We start from the raw sequence: 22072 nt of genomic DNA on the forward strand, positions 1-22072 counted from the left end.
AGATTGTCATGTATATCCCCAAATAATTCTGTATCTGTATATTTACCATGTATCTGTTTTTCTTTATTTGATAGCAATTTATTTTCTTCCCTTAGCGTTCTTCTATTCTTAGGGTTTTCTTTATTCAAATTTTTCTTCTCTTGCTGCCTTTCCAATGGCACAATGAATATTTTGCCTCCTACCCAAAATTACGCTTGCAGGGGTGCTACAATTTACCAAAAAATAGCTTACTTTGAATAGCATTGCTGGTGCACTTGGTTTGTTGCTTGAAAAAACATCAACGCACTTCTGTGTGCCTTTGCTCTCTCTTTGTTCCATTTTTCTCAGTGGATGCAAGCTTTTTTTTGCTCATACCCCTAGTCACCTTTGAACTATTTTCCTACGTTCATGGACATCTATACCATCCATCCCCTGTCCCTCCAAGGTAAACCCTGTTGTTCTCCATACTACAGTATGTCTCAATTCCCTGTCGGGTTTGTCTTTTTTTCCCTTCCATATCTCTTCCTTCCATCGCCATATCAATACTGACAAGTGGATTAAAGGGCCAGTAACACCAGAAATGAAGTGCCTAAAAGTACTTACATATAATATTAACTTATTAACTTTTGAAAATTTGGCACCATTTCTAAAATGAAGAGTTTTCTTGTAGATATTCTGATATATTATTTAAAGTTTAATGAGGAAATAAACAGTGACATTATTACCAGAAAATACAATCTCTCAGGGAAACAAATTAAGTACCTTCAGAATTATATTTAAATTCATTTTGTCTCACAATGTTTCTCATCAACATACAGTTGACATGTGTATTTCATAGCTATCTTATGATAGTATCTCTTGAATAATTCCAAAATTATGTAATCTGTAACATTTCCTGACATCTGAAAAATTCACACAGTTTTAGTATTATTAATTATGTGACTAAAGCCGCCACATAATAAAATGAAGTGGGACACAAAATGCCATCCCGTGTGAGCTGTCATTACTACATTTAATGATTAAATGGCACTTCATGTTTCATTAGAACTGAAGGTCTTGTGGCTTCCCTTAAATACCATGAAGAAATCAAAGTTGTTCAATGTAGGAGGATGTACAACTCAGGCTAAGTGAGCTGTCGGTTTCACAACTTAATGGCTGCATGCCAGGTGAGTTCTGAGATAACGGCAGGTCTCTGATTCTGTGTTTAGCAGCAACCACAAAAGAAAAAAATAATCTTAAAAAGATCTATCATTAAACCTAGTACAGATTTCATAGTTTGTGAATACACAATCAAATCTAATATTATGGCCCATATATATATATAAACACGTTGAAACAATGTTTATTTGACAAAATATTCACATACTGGGCATCTGGTGATATTCTGGGTACACTTTCTACTTTTTTGGGTATATATATATATATATATATATATATATATATATATATATATATATATATATATATATATATATATATATATATATATAGATATATACTGTAAAAAATACAGTATCACAGTCATCCACGACAAGAGTATTTTGTTCAAAAAGGTAAATTGTCACAGCCAGCTGCCAAACTACAAATCATATCATTCATTAACTGCCATTTATTTTTCACAAATATAAGTGCTCAGCATAAAATATGAGATTGGGAGTGGCACCAAGAGCCAATAAACTGAAAATGCTATGTAAACATGTCTTAAGTCTAGTGGGTCTTTGCATAGCCACAAACCAGTTGTCACAGATACATCCTCAGTAAGGCAGCTAGAAAAAATTAATGCCAGTGTTAGCCCCTGGTGAAAAATGGAACTTGGAAAGAGGGATTAGAAGACTATCATGGTTTCCTTTTAATCTGTGGAATCATGTATGTCTGTGAAAACAATAAAGCTTGTGCTGAATATATTTCATACTTTAGCTAATCCAGACAACCAGGGAAATTAAAGTTACTCTATGTTTGGTCCTAGTGAGGTGAATAAATAGATCTTTATCTACCTTGAAAGAACGAAATGTGGGGTAGTTGCAATTTCCCCATTTGCTCTGTTTATCTCAAGAAGTACTGGTTCTTGGTCCTACCCCTTTAAAGTGATACTAGGGTGTGCCAATAAAAAATTGTATATCTTTAAACCAATATACAGTACCTATAATGTCACTTAGAGTGGCTGACGAGGTATTCAGACAGAGGGAGTACACTGCCCTGTGGTGTGTTTTGTTGCAATTTATATTGAGAATCAAGTTATTTGCTGATATGATGATTTTGCAGTAATAAATGTTTGAAGTGAGTTATTTAGACTGATTATTTTCTACATACTGAACATACTTTCTATTTATTGTTTTAATCATTAAAAAATAATATTTTTTTGTTATTTCTTGACATAATACTTGCCTGGTAATATAATTAACTACCTTGCATGAACTAAACATGTAGTAACTGCAATTCCCCTGTATAGCTCAAGAAGTATTGACAACCACAGATTTTTCTTGATTAAAGCAATAGGTAAAATAGATGTTCAGTACAAGGCTAGAAGCTATTACTAACCTCAGCACAAACACAAGTTTAATGAATAGTCATTAAACTTGTGTTTGTGCTGAGGTTTGTAATAAAAAACATGATTTTAAGGCATTAGCTGGGACAACTTTTATCAGGTACAAGGAGGCCAATAAATCAAAAAAGAAAAGCTATCAGACAAGCTAAAATTGAGATAGAAAAAGGTATTGGGGCAAGGATTCAAATAAATACAAAATATTTTTTTGTTAAATAGTAAAAATAGTAAAAAAAAAAAAAAGCTGAAATTCTGTGTTGTGAGTGGAGTACCACAGGGGTCTGTCCTTGGACCTTTGCTTTTTTACTTGTTTATTAATGACCTATAGGTGGGCATCATAAATACTTCTAAATTTTGCTGATGATGCTAATTTGTGCAGAACAATTAGTTCCATGCATGATGCTGTCACTTTGCAGAGCAATTTGGGTTAACTGAAAAATTCAGCAGCAAACTAGAGAATGAGGTTCAGTGTTGATAAATGCAAGGTATGCAATTTGGTAGAAATAATATAAACACAAATTATACACTAAATAGTATTGTATTGGGGGTATCCATAATTGAGAAGATTTGGGAATTTTTGTAGATAGCAAGTTCCATTTCCAGGCAGTATCATTCTTTGGCTACTTAATAAAATGAAGTATTGTCTTGCACATAATTTTGCCTCTTTATAGGTCTCTGGAAAGTATACAGTACAGTTTTGGGCTCCAGTCCTTAAGAAGAATATAAATGAGCTGGAGAGAGTGCAGAGACTTGTAACTAAACTGGTTAGAGGGCTGGAAAATTTAAATAATGACGGTAGGCAGTTAAGGTTGGGGTTGTTTACCCTGGAAAAAAGACTCTTGCTAGGGGACATGATTACACTTTACAAGTACATTAGAGGGCATTATAGACAAATAGCAGGGGACCTTTTAACCCATAAAGAGGATCACCGTACCAGAGGGCACCCCTTCAGACTAGAGGAAATTAACTTTTATTTGAAGCCACATAGGTGGTTCTTCACAGTGAGGACAGTGAGATTGAGGAATGCACTGCCGGGTGATGTTGTGATGGCTGATTCTGTTATTGCTTTTAAGAGTGGCTCGGATGATTTCTTGGACAGACATAGGGGCAGATGCATCAAGGGTCGAATATCGAGGGTTAATTAACCCTCGATATTCGAATGGGGAATGAAAATCCTTCGACTTCGAATATCGAAGTCGAAGGATTTTGCGCATCGAATGATTAAATCCTTCGAATCGAACGATTCGAACGATTTTAATCCATCGATCGAACGATTATCCTTCGACCAAAAAAAGTTAGGCAAGCCTATGGGGACCTTCCCCATAGGCTAACACTGAGTTCGGAAGCTTTTAGGTGGCGAACTAGGGGGTCGAAGTTTTTTCTTAAAGAGACAGTACTTCGGCTATCGATTGGTCGAATAGTCAAACGATTTTTAGTTCGAATCGTTCGATTCAAAGTCGAAGTCGTAGTCGAAGGTCGAAGTAGTCCATTCGATGGTCAAAGTAGCCAAAAAAACACTTCGAAATTCAAAGTATTTTTTCTTCTATTCCTTCACTCGAACTTAATGAATGGGCCCCATAATATCAAAGGCTATAAATGAATATGGATAATATTACATATAGTTACAGTATTTTTATGAGTGTATAAATAGGTGGGTATAAGTATGTGTATATATGGCCACTGGGGTTCATTTGGAGGTGTTGAACTTAATGGACTTTGGTAATTTTTTTAACCCAACTTAACTATCTAACTATATTACTATACAGTATTATATATACTAACGAGGGAACTACTGCCCCTTTAAAGTGATATTAAGGTATCTCTATAACAATGTGTATACTTTTAAACTTATATACCTATAATAATATCACTTATGTGGGAGTTTATAGATGTCAAGATATGAAGTTAAAATGATTTTATAGAATTATTTACAGTCTTAAACCCAAAACCAGGGGCGTAACTACAGAGGAAGCAGACCCTGCAGCTGCAGGGGGGCCCAGGAGGTACAGGGGGCCCCATGAGGCTCTCATTGATGAGCAATTTGAACATATATTGGTAAAACAGGACAAATACTGGATATGTTGGGGGCCCTAAAATTAATTTGCTGTGGGGCCCAGCAACATCTAGTTACGCCACTGCACAAAACAATAATTTTTGCCTAATAAAATAAAATATAGTTCTAAGCAACGTTGCAATATACATTCATTACATTTTTTCTGTGGTTTTAAGTTATTTGTATATGTATTGCTACTGAAAGGAGTACTTTTCTGTCCCTTTTGAAGTTTCTGCCCTGGTGGCTCAGACTTTTGAAACAATGTAAGAAAAGCCATCTGATTAACAGACCGGTCTTTGCAGGGAATTCAGACATTTGCAACATTGTTTAAAAAGTAACAACCAGGAGTTAAGCAATTGCTGCTTTCAATTGCAATTGTTTTTAAAAATAACTTTAAAAGCGCCAACATTTTTAATAAATGTATTTCGAAAAATTGCTTAGAATGTGTTTTCTTTTATTTATGTAATTTTTATTTTAGGGTTGACTTGTCATTTAAAAAGCTGGCTCCTAAAAGGTTCACAACTTTGATGACGCCTAAGATATTGCTTACCCTTTTCCCTTTTAGTGCGCTTGATTTCTTCCGGGGGGCATATTCAATGCCCCCCATAAGCTTTCCAGTCATATGATATATTGTATCATTAAACACTATATGTACCTACTGTATGTGTCTTTGTTTACTTTTTTTAAAGAAAAAAAACCCCCAAAACATATTTCCAAATTTGATGCTATCTGTGACTACATACCCTAAAATACTTAAATTTTTCAATAGATGGCAGCAGCAGGACACTGGATACATCTCACAAAGTTCTTTTTTTAACAAATACAGTATACTCCACTCTTCTATATGTGTGTATGACAATCACATATGACAATGGCAAATTAGTGAATTCTTATGCTCCTTCATATGTTTTATCTAGTAATTTTCTAAGATTAATAATGAGAATTTCTTGAAAATATTTCTTGAAAAAATGTTTTCTCAGGAAGGTTTTGCGATTTACAAACAAAACTACCCTAAAAGTGTGCTAGGTGTGATCAGAGATATAAGGGTCAATACAATAAACAGCAATATTATATTTTTTCTTCAGTACTGTGAATATATAGTGTGCCTATTTATTCCAATATAAAGCAGAAAACAAGCACAGACTTTATGGTTTATAACACCTTTCCAAAGAGATGGCACTCGTTTTCCTTATTGGTGGCAGTACAACAACAACTCAAATATCAAGGCCACATCAGGTCCAGCATCCTGACTCAGGGCAGCCATCAGTAATCAAAAGGCCCCATACTATTATTTAAACAGGGCCCTCCACCAAAGGAAATCCCAACTATTATCCCACTGGTCACTTGGGCCCCCTGGGTTGTGGGCCCTACCAACAATTAAAGTGCATTCTTCCGATCACAAACAAAAAATTTGTATAATTAAAAATCAAAGCACAGTAACACATTCAGTCCATGTCACAATTAAGGCAAAACTCCAACCCACAATACACCTAAATTCTTCCTTCCTGGGATAGTGATTCCTGTGGAGTATTTAGGTTTTAGAAGGTGTTAATATCCCTGTGCAAATGTTTACAATTTGTTAAATTATCCTCACATAAAAAAGATTTTGTTTAAACCTGAAAACAATGTCTAGTTTTAACAAGCGTTTTGATTTATATAAATTCTTATAGACATTTTTTCTAGCTAGTCTTAGGCTAGGAAGATGTATACATTCTGTCTTCTTCTAGACTCAGATTCTGTCTGCTTGTATGACAGGCAATTTGTTGTGGTGTCACCCTTACCTAAATCACTATTAATTGCTTTATGGCCTGCAAAGATAAGAATGGATACTATAATTATACGATTGTGTTGATTGTCTTAAATCCTCCTTCATCCTTCATCATTTTAAACAAATCTATTGTACCAAGTAAGACTGAAGAGGCTTCAGACAACTGACTTTAAGGCAACTGCCACCTGCCATGCAGGTTCTCTGCCTTAGTATAAGCACAGAGCAAAAAAATGCCCCTCCATTCTGAACTGCTCTCTGGCCTGTCTGTACCCAGGGACACGCTGTCAGCCTGGGTACAGACACAAACTGGATTTTGGACAAAAATTCATGCTTGTGTGTTTTTCTGCCCACAGTATAGCTATCCAAGGATACCTGGAGATATTCAAGCATAAAACTGGCTAAAAATTAATAAATTAAATAAATTATATAATTTAAAAAATGAATACAAAATATAAAATCCAGCTATTTCCATTGGTACTCATTCTAGCTTTTAAGTACTGCAGCAAATATACACTATTATACCAAAGATAATACAGATAAAATCAGGCTGTGGCTGAAGAAGATGGTATTAGAACAATTAGAAGGAAAAAAGGGAGATCACAACGATTGTTAATATTTAAAGACGTTAGAAAGCAAACCACAAAGAATGCACAAAGTATGCAATGTACACAATTAAAGAAGTTGTCTAACAAAGAAGGAAGTTCAGATATAACTAAAGATTACAAATGATAAATATCTAGCATGCATGGCATAAATTCAGTAATGTGTAGAGAGATAACTTCAATACAGATAGACAGCTACTTCTAAGACTTTAAGACTGTTTTTTATCTGGGTCGTTACTACACGACTGCAGTAAAGCCAATGTGAACGTTACAAATTTTGAAAGGATAACTACAGCCTTTATTAACTATAGGCTATGTATAGCACAGGGCCGGAACTAGGGGTAGGCAGAGTAGGCGCCCGCCTAGGGCGCAATCATGGGGGGGGGGCACACTTTTAAGGGGAGTTTCCTTTCTTTTTTAAACCCTGATTTGCTTGGCCTTTGATAGTTTTCAACTTTATAAACCCCCTGTTCCAACGCCCTCTTGCCTGTGATTCGTACTACAGACAGAATCACTCCCCAGCTCCGTTTTCGCAGCTGCTGGCACAGGTACATATTTGTGGGCAATATCTTGGCTGCTACTTGCACAGGTAAACAGATGATATGATTGCTATTTGGCTGCTGCTGGCACAAGTACATATATGGAGGCAATAGTGTGGATTTTTGGCTGATGTTTGCACAGGTACATGGGGCAATATGGTGGCTGCTGGCACAGGTACACAGATGTTTGAGGGCAATATGATGGATTTTTGGCTACTGTTGGAACAGATACAAATTGGGGCAATATGGTGGATTCTTTTGGTTGCCGCTGGCATAGGTACAGATTGGGGGTAAAAATATGATGGATGTTTTGGCTTATTCTGGCACATGTACAGATTGGGGCCTGGGGGCAATCTGAGGTATTGACTTCCATTGGCATAGGTACAAATGGAGGCAATATGATAGGTGCTGGCACAGGTACAGGGGGCTATATGACTGGTAAGGTGGGAAATGGTAATGCAGGACTGGGTGGGGGGGACACTGATTGAAGCCCTTGCCTAGGGTGCAAAAATACCTTGGCCAGGCCCTGGTATAGCACTGCAGTGGCAGCAGCTCTATGAGCAACCTTAACTTCTACATTTCTCTGGTGTTGCCTTCTATTTTACATGGACTCATGATTAACTGGTACTTTAGTTGACTTTAAAAAAGGCAAAAGTTCACAGTGAGAGAATCTGACATTGTTTAGTTTTATGGTATTATAAAAAGGAATTGAAAGAGATACACGTAATGCTATTAAGGAATCCAGTAGTACTTAAAGAAGAAAAAAAATTGACCAAGAGAATAGATGGATGCATGCTGGATCAGTTTCTCATCTGAATAAAGTAAATTAGAATAATGTGATTTATTGTATATATTTATACTGGTTAAGTATTTTTATACTGTTCAGCATTAGTAAATGGAACAGATAAAGTTTTTAGGAGTAGGCCAAAGGGCAGAACTTTTTTTAGCCTGCTATAGTGATGCATCATGTTGCAGTTGTGGTGAAAATGTAAGTGAAATCTCAGGGGCATAAGCAGTGATCAAACCCTTTTTGTTCTTCCTGTTAATTAAATTGTAGAATGTTAAGTGTCTATAATACTTAAATTATTAGATATAGACAATTATTAACTACCAAAAACTGTAGGGAATTTGGTTAGGGTCATTATATAGGATACATTTTTCATATTGTAGGACTCCAAGTAATTGGGCCTAATTGCGCATTGACACCTAGCTGGTATTTTACCTATTTAGCCTTATAGTTGATGGTAAATTTGTAATACCCTTAAAGGGATACTGTCATGGGAAAAAAAAAGTTTTCAAAATGAATCAGTTAATAGTGCTGCTCCAGCAGAATGCTGCACTGAAATCCATTTCTCAAAAGAGCAAACAGATTTTTTTATATTCAATTTTGAAATCTGACATGGGGCTAGACATATTGTCAATTTCCCAGCTGCCCCAAGTCATGTGACTTGTGCTCTGATAAACTTCAATCACTCTTTACTGCTGTACTGCAAGTTGGAGTGATATCACCCCCTCCCTTCCCCCCCCAGCAGCCAAACAACAGAACGATGGGAAGGTAACCAGATAACAGCTCCCTAACACAAGATAACAGCTCCCTGGTAGATCTAAGAACAACACTCAATAGTAAAAACCCATGTCTCACTGAGACACATTCAGTTACATTGAGAAGGAAAAACAGCAGCCTGCCAGAAAGCATTTCTCTCCTAAAGTGCAGGCACAAGTCACATGACCAGGGGCAGCTGGGAATTGACAAAATGTCTAGCCCCATGTCAGATTTCAAAATTGAATATAAAAATATCTGTTTGCTCTTTTGAGAAATGGATGTCAGTGCAGAATTCTGCTGGAGCAGAACTATTTAAGTTCATCCTATTTGATCCCCTGATCCATATTGACAGGAAAAGTACCTCTTCTCTTCTTTTGCAAGAGCTACCTGTGGCATTGTGGTACCTTCCCATTGCATCATCTCCTTCCCTTACTGCATGATTGTCCTGCCCCTCTGCCTCCTTTTGTCACTGCCCCTTGCCTGCGTGTAATTACTTTTTTAAAAAAGTGACAAGCCAACCTACCATCTACACTACATTGGCAGTGAAACCCTGTACTTATATAAGATCTATTATCTCAAATGCTTGGGACCTTGAGCTTTTCAGATACAGTTAGTGATCTTTCTGTAATTTGGATCATCAAACCTTGAAACTGCTAAAAATAATTTAAACATTAAATAGCAGTGTTTTGCCACCAATACGGATTCATGCAGCTTAGTTAGGATCAAGTACAAGAGACTCTTTTATTATTAAACAGGAAAAAGCAAATAATTAAAAAAAAATTTGAATTGGGCCATCTGGTAATTTGGAGCTTTTTTGATAATATTTTTTTGGATAAAGGATTCCATACCTGTATTTAATATCTGCCTTAAGCAGATGATATGTACAGGGTGCCCTATGCACTATGCGCCAAGAGATTCAATGTGGTTATTATCTCCTGTATCACTTTGCTTTCCTGTCATTATAAAGATGCAGTAACGTAACTAGAGGGGTGCGGGCCCTGGCGCGGGACGTGCAGCCGGGCCCGCCCCCCTCTGTATGTAATTTTCCGCTGCCGGAGTCAGTGGCATGCGAGCTGCCGGGGGGCCCTGAGGGGGTGCGGGCCCTGGCCCAATCGCACCCCCTGCTCACCCGGTAGTTACGCCACTGTACAGATGTCTTGTCAGACGAAAGGAAATATGAATGCCAAGCAGCAAAGTTGCCACAAACATGTGAGATCTATGTAACTTTATTACTAATAACTTTATTGCTTCCTATTTCTTATTTCACTGCATGTTGTACCTGTATAACTATGCATGTGACAAATAAAGAATCTTATCTTATCTACTGCATGCATTTGTATTGTGCTTTTGTTCTCCTTTAATTTGGTTAAATCTGTAATAGCACACTCAATGCTGCCCTTAATTAGCTTGCTCCTACCAATTCATGACATGCAAGACCCCAAACAGATCCAAACTTGGCATATAGCTCAAAGCTGAGCTTTCCAGAAGTCATATACACATGCTCATCAGAACCAGAATTTTGCAAATCCAAATCTCTACTGCTCTCCTATTAATTCCAACAACCTGCACTTCATGTAATTACTTAATTTACTTAGATAAATTCTTCCTTACCTTCCTTATGTTCACTTACGTCTAGATATTGCTGATTACTTAACATATGAATGTCTTCAAAGACACCCGATCAAAATATTCGGCCAGTCTGATCAACGAGCCGTTATCTGCCGATAACTTTCGGCTTGTTTTACACCATACACGCAACGAATATCATATGAAAATTCATTTTGTATGATATTATCGGTCCATCTATGGCCACCTTTAGTCTTGGGTATCTTTGTTAGCCATTTCTACTTGAATATCCCCCCTTCAATACTCACTACTAACATTCCAGAAATCTATTTCATTTAACAACTCTACTTCAGGCACTGTGTTCTATATTTGATTCTGTCCAATCTGTTCATCCTCATATTTATTCAATAACTAAATCATCCCACTTTCACCTGACTTGGAATAATTTTAGTACATGTATGTTTCTCAAACAAGCAGTCACCAAAAGTCTAATTGACTTGGTAATTATGTATCGTTATTGTTAGAGCTGACTTTCTTATCTGGAATTCCCTTCCACGATCCATCAAACCTCTAAATATTTATTTTCTCAAAATTTTTCTTTTGTTAATGGTTTTTAAGGAGACACACTCTGTAACAGTACGGTATCTGAGTTTCCTAGCAGGACTGCCACCAGGATGCAACAGCAATAAATATATAATAAAATATACAGTATGCCAAATAATGACTAGTCAGTTTCTTAGATGTAAAGAACAGATTTTTACCTTTTTCAATGTGCCCAGAAATAATGGCAGAAAATTAGCATGAAATAATGAAAGTATAACACTAATACATGACCACAAAAAGGCTCAGATATAAGTTAATTTATAAATTAATAAAATTCACATTAAAAACCATGAAACTTTTCTTATTGAAGTAAGTCTTGCCAAATATTTGATATTTGTACTGTACAGAAAAAAACACACATTGAATGTTACAGGTAAAGATTTTGCAAGTCTTTCTTGTTCTTTATTTTGTAATATCTGGCAAAGCCAACCTGTGTCCGTCTGAGATTCCTGTGCAATTTCCATCTGCTGAGGGTTCATAGCCCAGTGAAGCTGCCTGCAGAATTCCTGCCGATCATCCACGTGGATATAATCATATACATTTTGATGCATAACGTCAGTCTGAAAGAAATTACAAATGACAGCAACATGTTACAAAGCCCAACATAAATACATATTGTGTTATATATGTATATTAATTGACTTATTTGGTGTGCTGGACATTTGAAAATGAAGTTCAAAACTTGATGAAAACTGATTAAGTGTGGAGAGTAAGTACATCTGTATGCAGAGATGAGAAACGTAGGCAAGGCCTCAATAAAATTAAATCCATAAATATATAGGCTTAAACATGCAATTTCAAATAGTTTATGTTCCTTAAATGATGAAAACATTGATGCAAATTACAGTTTTTGGGCTTCATAAAGAATGTTCTCTTATATGATTAACAAATATTTTGCCAACTGTTATGTTTATATAATCATTCTTGCATAGGTCATCTTTTTCACCGTAGTGAAAAAGATGACGCCCATGAACTCTAATGCCCTGAATCTGCACCGAGGGGTAAGTAAAGCGTTAGGGGCATTTACCAGGGGTAACAGCTAGGCTTGGGGGGAGCAGGGAGGGGTCTATGTAGGGGTCTATGTAGGGTAAGTGTTTAGTTCTCCTTTAAGGGGTGTATAAAACTGTTAGACTGCCATAGATGTGAAACGTGTGTATTATTATATATGCATAGTAACATAGTAAGTTAGGTTGAAAAAAGTTGATTTAGAGGAAAGCAAAAAAAAAAACACCTGAAGCCTCTCAAATTTGCCTCAGAGGGGCAACACCTGATAAACATGAGGATATTAAAAGTCATCTCGGAGTTCCATGACCGCATTTGGCCTTGTGCTTTTATATGGTCATGGGACTCCTCTGTGATGTGTCCTATGCCCTTTAAAGCCAGGACAAAATCATTACTTCACTGAGTTATCACAATGCTTTAAATGTTCGACCTGTTTTCCTAATGCTATTACCCATTCTGTTAGTCTGAGGAGCAGGAATGTAAAAATACTACCATTAAGAAAATAAGTCAATCAGAATGACACTGCTATCCTGTTTGCAAACTGTGGTATGTTTTCCTGCTTTCCGATTTCTTCCTAAATCATTACCCACTACAAGATGTCATCTTAGGATAGTTGTGTTTGGACCTTTTTAGTTCAAACTACCTTCCTCTGAAGCTAGTATAAGTAATTCTAGAGCAACACACACACACGTAAGCATCACTGTATCAGCAATACAACCACAGTTCCAACAATTTCTAGGACACCAGTGCTTACTACCATTCGGGGCAAAAACTCAAATTTTCTGTGAAAAAAAAGACAAAAAATGTTCAAGATTTATTATACCCAGATACTGCAAAAAGCCTGAATCCAAAATCCAGCATCTCTAACCTATTGTGGTCATGTATAAGTCAATGGCAGATGTTCCTATCCCAATTTGAAGATATTGTGGTCTGTGCTTGGTTTAGCGCGATAATCTGAATAATTTGGAGTTGTCAGGCAATAACCCCGGAAAAAATGAGCAACTTGGGAGAAAGGTCCGAAAAAAATCATAGGCTTCGAGTTTTCTACGATCCAATTTATTTGAGTTATTTTAATGATAAATAAGGTAAAATGGTGGATGGGAGTTTGCTCCAGCTTTCTTTATTAGTAAATAAAACCCTAAGTATTTAAAGCAATAATTTTATTTATAAATGTATATGTTTTAGGATGCCATGCATAAAATCAAACTTCAGAACAGTGAAAACAACAAATTCAGTAATGTAAAACTTACAGATATTTGCCGTATCTAATACAAGGAGTCCTCAAGTTACATACATCTGACTTACATACAACTATTTACCCATGTTGGCTTCAACAAAATGTGTTACTTTTCAATTATATATTTTTACTGTTAGGGGGTCTTACTATACATAGCATGCAGGAAGTGTGCTGTGTTTGCAGAAGCTGAATTACCATCCAAGAAAATTTTATGCACTTTTTCATTTTAGGATACCTACAGACAACATACTGTGCTAAATCTATGCATATTGGGCATCAAATTGTTGAGTAGATGGAAATAACAAAATGGCTTTGCTTTAAAGTGGGCAAAATCCGAAAAATCCGAAAGTTTAGTTTGGCATGGCTTATTATAAGGGCTCTTAATCACGAGCGTTTTTACCTGCGCTCCCCTGTGTTCCGTTTTTCAGCAGCAGGGGAGCGCAGGAATAGACGCATTTCATTATTTCAAATGGGGCTGTACTCACACAGGTGCATGTAGGTGCCGAACGCAGGAAAAATGCAGCATGTTGCGTCTCAACCTGCGTTCGGCGCCTACATGCTCCTGTGTGAGTACAGCCCCATTTGAAATAATGAAATGTGTCTATTCCTGCGCTCCCCTACGGCTGAACACCGAAAAACGGAAAGCAGGGGAGCACAGGTAAAAACGCTCGTGAGTAAGAGCCCTAAGAGTGCATGTGGCTATAATTGTGGGTGTGGTATTCTGGTGACACGCATGGCATCCTTCCACTTTTTTTGCCCCAGTTTAAGAACTGAATACTCATTATACATTTCTTTTTATCTTTGTGAGATGTTATTACTTGATTCATCAAGTTAAAACAAGCAAAATAACACAAATATGTATATAAATATATAAATAAATATATACATATAATATACTTTTTGTTTGAATGAGTCACTTTTTCAGTTTTTTACTTATTTAAAAAATAAAACTAGGCTTTTACACCTTTTGTTATGGAAGGGTTAAACCAAAACTGTGGCTTGTATGCTGTTAATAGACAGCCAATCTCCATTTAAAAGCTAACGAAGTGTCTATTCTGCCACTGAAGGAGGTATAAAATGAAGTTTTATGAAATAATGGTAGGCAGAAAACACTGATACTGCACTCTGGTGATCTCATGTTTTATTATTATTTGCCATAATAATGCACATTTTAAAGAAATGATGCAATATTAAAGCATAAAATGCAACTTATTTGCAAAGCACAAGATCATAATTAATTCTGCAATACCTCAAAAGAATAATGGCTGAAGTGTATTGCACAATCTATATCACAAATGAGCCACCTTTAGTAAATATACCCCTCAGAGTCTAAATTCTGATACTTTCTATATCATTGGAATGCATCATTTCACTAAATAGAACTTTGTACACAGATGTAAAATTTCCATTAATAATTACTCCATTTGAAAGTCATAATTATCTGGAATCATTATAGAGATATGTGTAGAAGTCCCTGGGCCTCATAGCAAAATCTTTGTAGCCCCCTATTTTGCACATTTATATTGGAATTTATATGTTTCGCTGATCTATATTGAAATGATTAATCTATTAGGAAATCCAACAGGCTCTGTGTGTTTCCTGGGCCTGCTGTGTCTATTATTTCGGGGCCAGTATCACATTGGCATTTTACTATTACATTATAATTATATAACTATAATTAAAACTTTTGAGGCATTAAGCACAGGTGATATGCAAGTGAATCAATGCAAATGAGTAGTGATTAGAATTTAAAGGTAAGTAATAAAGAGAATTCAAAGTGTTAATGACTTGGTCTGAGGGATAACACATCTCTATGCACAACTGCAGTAGTTTCAGCGCAGCTTGCATTAACTTCCAGACATTTGGAAATCATTACTGAGAATCCAGTTCCTACATAGCTGTTACGCTATATCACTGATACAATGAGAAGTTATTGTTTATGGCAAATTTCCCCTGCCTGCTATCTGAAACACATCCCCTATTTTGGCTTGGAACGTATTGGTGCGGAAATTGAAATGCAGCTAGCACCCTCTCTACATTATAGAGGTAACGTAATAGTATTAGGTGACAACTGAAAGTAGCAGAGCCGTCGAATGCAAGATGGAAAACCATCTGTAAGTGATAGAACACTTTTTTACGGGAATGGAAAAATGGGCCCCTTAGCTAAGGGGAGAAATTTTGTGAAACATACAGGGAAAAGCTGCTCACAGAAAAATGAAAACTGCATTTGTTTGCATTAAGTATCAATTTGAGATTAAAGAGGTCAATTACTACCTGCAGGGCAGAGTGTAAGGTGAAAAATTCAGTGAAATCACAAATGTATTCTGTGCTTGGCTCCCTGCCCTGCAGGTAGAACATCTTGTTTTTTAATTAATGCTGGAGTGCCTGATTTAGGTTTATTGCTATACTTGGTGACTTTCATCAGATGGACTGTTGAGATATAGAGCACCCAAATCGTAAGAAGAAGTCACATGAGCAAACATGTTTAAATTTTGTGGTGGCAGGAAGTATTCAGACATAAGTCATAAGCATTAATGTAAACTTTCATGTGGCCAAGCCTTTTCCTAAAAATGCTACCCAGACCGAAATCTTTACATAAATAAAGATAGATTTCTATAGGGCTGCATGTGGAATCCTTATTCCAATCGAGGAGAGCAGTATCTTTATCCGTGCCTGTTAGGACATCTATGATGACGTTCCTTCACTCTATTTTTTGGGCAGTCAGAACACAAAAAGTTTTTATGATATGCTACAGAAACAGGTCTTGTACAGAAGCTTGGAGGGTTAAAAGTGTTAACTTAATAAATCTCTTATTTATCTGACATTGTAAGAGCTGCTAAGCCTTGCTACAGAAACAGGTCTTGTACTAACGTAGTCAAAGTTAGAGAGTTCACTATTGCAGTTTTCTGGGTGTCCATGGTTATCCAATCCATTGCACACTACAGTGATATACTTGAGTTCAGAAATAGGTGAAGCCTGTTACCTCAACAGATACAGCATTATCATAAAGCACCAAACAACCTGAGTGTAGTAGTGTTTAAAAGTGGTAAGCACAAGTTATATACTGTATATAGATGGGCACATCCAGTGATGAGTCTAAAACCCAGTCCACCTTTAAAATTAAAATATATTAAGTCTGGTGTGCTCACTACTTTATATTAAACCACCAAAAAAGGGGGCACAGGATACAATGTATTAATCCCTCACCATGTGGAACAGGTGGTCCAGGTAACATAGTAAGTAAGGTTGAAAAAAGACACATGTCCATCGAGTTCAACCTTTTTTTTTTTTTATTAACTACCTATCTGCCAGTTGATCCAGAGGAAGGCAAAAAAAAAACCCATCTGAAGCCTCTCCAATTTGCCTTAGAGGGGGAAAAATTCCTTCCTGACTCCAAAATGGCAATCGGACTAGTCCCTGGATCAACTTGGACTATGAGCTATTTCCCATAACCCTGTATTCCCTTACTTGCTAAAAAGCTATCCAACCCCTTCTTAAAGCTATCTAATGTATCAGCCTGTACAACTGATTCAGGGAGAGAATTCCACATCTTCACAGCTCTCACTGTAAAAAACCCCTTCCAAATATTTAGGCGGAACCTCTTTTCTTCTAATCGGAATGGGTGACCTCGTGTCAGATGGAAAGACCTACTAGTAAATAAAGCATTAGAGAGATTATTATATGATCCCCTTATATATTTATACATAGTCATCATATCACCCCTTAAGCGCCTCTTCTCCAGCGTGAACATCCCCAATTTGGCCAGTCTTTCCTCATAGCTAAGATTTTCAATACATTTTACCAGCTTAGTTGCCCTTCTCTGTACCCTCTCTAATACAATAATGTCCTGTTTGAGTGATGGAGACCAAAACTGTAAGGCATATTCTAGATGGGGCCTTACAAGTGCTCTATACAGTGGAAGAATGACCCCCTCCTCCCTTGACTCTATGCCCCTTTTAATACAGCTCAAGACCTTATTTGCCCTTGATGCTGCCGACTGGCATTGCTTGCTACAGCCAAGTTTATCATCTACAAGGACTCCAAGGTCCTTTTCCATAATGGATTTGCCTAGTGCAGTCCCATTAAGGGTATAAGTGGCTTGGATATTTTTACATCCCAGGTGCATGACTTTACATTTATCAACATTGAATCTCATTTGCCACTTAGCTGCCCAGATTGCCAGTTTGTCAAGATCATGTTGCAAGGATGCCACATCCTGGATGGAATTAATTGGGCTGGATAATATTGTATCATCTGCAAACACTGATACATTACTTACAACACCCTCCCCTAAGTCATTAATGAACAAGTTAAATAAAAGTGGACCCAATACTGAGCCCTGGGGGACCCCACTAAGAACCTTACTCCAAGTAGAGAATGTCCCATTAACAACCACCCTCTGTACCCAATCCTGTAGCCAGTTTCCTATCCACGTGCAAACGCCTTCATTAAGCCCAACAGACCTTAGTTTAGAAAGCAGTCGTTTGTGGGGCACAGTATCAAACGCTTTGGCAAAATCCAAATAGATCACATCTACTACCCCCCCACTGTCCAGAATCTTACTTACCACATCATAAAAAGCAATCAAATTCGTCTGGCATGACCTATCCTTCATAAAGCCATGCTGATTGTTGCTCATAATGCCATTCATTAGGAAAAATTTTTGAATGTGATCCCTTAACAAGCCTTCAAATAATTTGCCTACCACAGATGTCAAGCTTACTGGCCTATAATTGCCAGGCTGTGATCGTAATCCCTTTTTAAATATTGGAATAACATCAGCTTTTCTCCAATCCATAGGCACCATACCAGATGACAGTGAATCTGAGAAAATCTGAGAGGTGCACCAGCCCCAGACCTACAGCTTAGTGAACAGATAAACTAGCAGAATACAAAAAAGTGGGGTATCAGGCACTCAGAAAAACTCCCAAGGGGTGCCAAAAATAAAGTGAAAAATGTAATTCATATATGTATTTATGAAATATATAGTAACAGTATCTCCCATTGGCCCTACGCGTTTCGTGCCCCCCCAGGGCATTTAATCATGGGCTAAGCCCATTCTGCTTACTACTGCAACTGATTACCTCAGCACACTGTATTCAGTCTTTAATGCAGGTGGTACAGGCATTGTCAGCATTTGTCCAGTAGGACTAATAGAAGGAGCATGGAGCATTCGCCAGGGCAACGATAATTCACGAAAATCCGAAGTTGCGTCCAGGGTTCTGAACGCTTGCGAAGTTTCGCTAGCGATAATACAATAAACAGTTCAAAGTTACGCTAGCGATGCCTAATTAGCATACGGCGTGAAGTTAAAGTACAATGGATGTATATGTTGCAGTAACTAGATTACACTACACAAGGCCACGGAACCTTAATAAAATAAAATAGAGGTGTTATATTGCCCTACACATGTGCCCACTGTATAGTTTAGGTGCCATATGTTAGGAAACATGCCAATCAGAAACATAGAAACATTCCCTGGATCAAATATTTGACATCCATTTAACATGAATTCATACAAAGCAGACTCTCACGTTTATACTAAATAACCGTACCAAAACCACAATATAGCAGTGCATGCAGTAAAACATCCACATTTAGTTCTCCGTGAATCAGTCATACTGGCTGATACATCAGATAGCTTTAAAGGAGAAGCAAACCCTAAAGTTAAAATACCCCTAACCCCTACCCTACATAGACCCCCCTCCCTCCTCCCCTCCAGCCTAGCTGCTACCCGGGCAAATGTCCCTAACTCTTTACTTACCCCTCCGTGCAGATTCTGTCCAGCGGAGTTCACGGGAGCCATTTTCTTCTCTTCTGTAATCTTCAGAATGAACAGTTGGAGCAATTTTCTGTATCGTGACAACTGCGCATGCGCTGAAACTTAAGAAAATTGCTGAAGCGCCGGTCTCATTCCAAGGATTACCGAAGCGGCTGAAGATGGCGCCCGTGAACTCCGCTGGACAGAATCTGCACGGAGGGTCGAGTAGGATTTTTGCAGGTTTGCAGGATTATGGAAGACAGTTTATAGTACAAGTTGATCCAGGGACTGGTCTGAATTTTTTCCCCCTCTGAGGCAAATTGGAGAGGCTACAAATTTTTTTTCAACTAGCAGTTAGGCAGGTTTTATATATAGACTTCAAAGGTTGAACTTGATGGACATTTGTCTTTTTTCAACCTAACTTACTATGTTACTATGTTACTGCCCCTAAGATATTTACTAGATTGTGTTCCTGATTTTCCACTACAGACACAAATAGAAGTATATGAAGTACTACTTCAAGTGGCATAAATGGATTAGATGTTATGCCGCTACTCCAAGAGGTAATTCAATCTATAAATTCACAAATAAAAATCTAATTTAAACAAATTATGCTATGCATGTATGTTACATTCAAACATATATGTAATATACGATTTCTCTAGTTTAATAAAAACTTTAACTGCATGTATTTACAGTAGCTCCCCCAAACTTGTGAAAACTGTAAACTGACTTTGTTAAAGTTAAAGGAATTGTCGTGTCAGTGAGACTCCACCAGGCCATGAGAGTCTATGAGGCTGACTGCACAATATTGCTACTGACAGACAGTTACATCTAAACTAGAATATTCCCTTGCTGCGGTTTGTCATACCAAAAAAAATATCAACAAATAAAAACCAGCGGGGTTGCTACTTTATTGTAGAGTTACCACCAGCTGGGCCTCTTTCCACATTTCAGAAACAGACCCAGTGCAATGCTGACAGATTTTGCATCAAAACAAGTCTATTATTTATTAGGAAATAAACTATGGATCCACTGAACATTTAAACTCCAACCATATAACCCTGGAGTTTAAAAAATGTGTATTCCAAAAATGATTACTGAAATAATAGAGAATGAGATGGGTGCACCCTTTTTAGGAGGGATATAAGGATTAAAAATGTAGAGAAGTTTAGCTTTATGAAAAGCCAGAATTAAAGCCACACACTAAAGACATTACCAGGGATAGCTCTGGGGTGTGTGGATACCCTATGGATAAAGATTTCAGCTGGATATAAGGTTACTAAGAAATATTTTTCAACATGTGATACCAAGGGTGTTGTCTATATGATTAAATGCCCATGTGGTAAAGTATTTGTGGGTCAGAATACTAGACCTGTTAAAAGCAGAAGATCATAGCAGGAATTTTAGGTAAGGGACATATTTATTAAGCTGTGTAAAATGAAATTCACTGAAAAGCTGTGTAAAATAAATGGCAAATTTATCAAGGTGTGTGTAATTTTTCATTGCTTCTGGTGGAAGTCTCTCTAAGAAATATATGTGTAAAAATTTTACACAGTTTTTTACATGGTGAAGTCTGGCGTTGTGTGGTGTATTATCCTGCTGCATAATAAATATACCCCTTAGTAATATACAAGTATCCAGGAATGAATGATACTTATCGCTTAAAATATTTCTTGGGATGGAAGGAGTGGAAAAATGTAATTAACAAAAAAAGGAAAGACATAGGGGCAAATTTACTAAAGGGTATATTTTCACCTTGGAAGCTCCGCCATACTTCGAGCAACTTCGTCAGATGTTATTTTGAAGCAAACACGTGTATTTATCAAAATGCAAAGTTTTGTATTGTCAAATGAATGCTGGCGTACTTTTGCCAGCGAAACTTCATTAGCATGAACGTTTCTAAGCGGATTTTCTCTAGCTTTACTTTCTTCCTAGCAAAACTTTTAAATAGTTAAAAGATAAAATACTTACAGTATACTTACATCATTTTAAATATGGTGCGTACATACAGGTCATATATATGTCTTTATTAGTGATTGTTGGTGAAATTGCTGGAAATGGTCACTTCTTATTAAAAAACATAATGTTGTGAATGTAGCTTCATCTTATCAATTCACCAGATAGAACTTGTGAAACCGACTCTGGCGAAAACCACTTAAATACGATAAATTTGTGAAGTAATGATCGTTCATCTGAATGAATATTCACCTGGCCAAAGGCACACAACTTCTCTAGTGCTGAGCTTTTTCACTTGCAAATTGTGTGCTTTGCCTTTTAGTAAATTGCCGATGTCCATGCAAATTGTCATTTTGGTGAATTTTCACTAAAAAAGCCCATTTCGACCTTTAGTAAATATGACCCATAGTGACACAGTGGCCTCCCAAATCAGTGCCGATGCCCCTTTTACCCATTTAGTAAAGTGGCCCTGCCTATGTACAAAAATGCCAATAATACTAACTATGTGGTTTTGCTAGATACAGCTTTTGATGTACTATGGAGTGACCATATCTTAAGGAGATATTGACTTCAGATGGTCCACAATATTCACAGATTCTCGTCGCCATTTAGAAATTCCATTGGCATCTCCCAAAATATGTGACCTGAGGACAATGAGTACTGATAGTGTGCCCATATTAAAATGTGGGGATGATGGGAAAAAAAAAGAATGATGAAATGTTACTGGATTTGGTTAAAGGGTGACTGCACTCTGCTGCTTGGGGCATTGTCTCTTGTTTTTAGAACATAATTATGTAACTTTGTTTGTTAGTGCTTTGTGCAGGAAGCACGCAAGTTTTTGCAATAGCCCTTGAATGGGTGGTGCATCTTTATATTAACTTTTAGTATGTTATAGATTGGAAAATTCTATGCAAACTT

At 37.0% G+C, this 22072-nt stretch overlaps 1 protein-coding gene across 3 annotated transcripts in view; it reads right to left on the bottom strand.

Moving 5' to 3' along the window:
* ahrr.L (aryl-hydrocarbon receptor repressor L homeolog) overlaps positions 1–22072 on the bottom strand; it is a 180490-nt gene that overhangs the window by 24634 nt on the left and 133784 nt on the right. For all 3 annotated transcript variants that reach the window (NM_001127877.1, XM_041565207.1, XM_041565206.1), the window contains 1 exon segment: positions 11626–11755. In NM_001127877.1, the coding sequence (NP_001121349.1) occupies positions 11626–11755 (130 nt within the window).

The sequence above is a fragment of the Xenopus laevis genome, chromosome 6L (genome assembly GCF_017654675.1).
Source record: "Xenopus laevis strain J_2021 chromosome 6L, Xenopus_laevis_v10.1, whole genome shotgun sequence".
NCBI lineage: Eukaryota > Metazoa > Chordata > Amphibia > Anura > Pipidae > Xenopus > Xenopus laevis.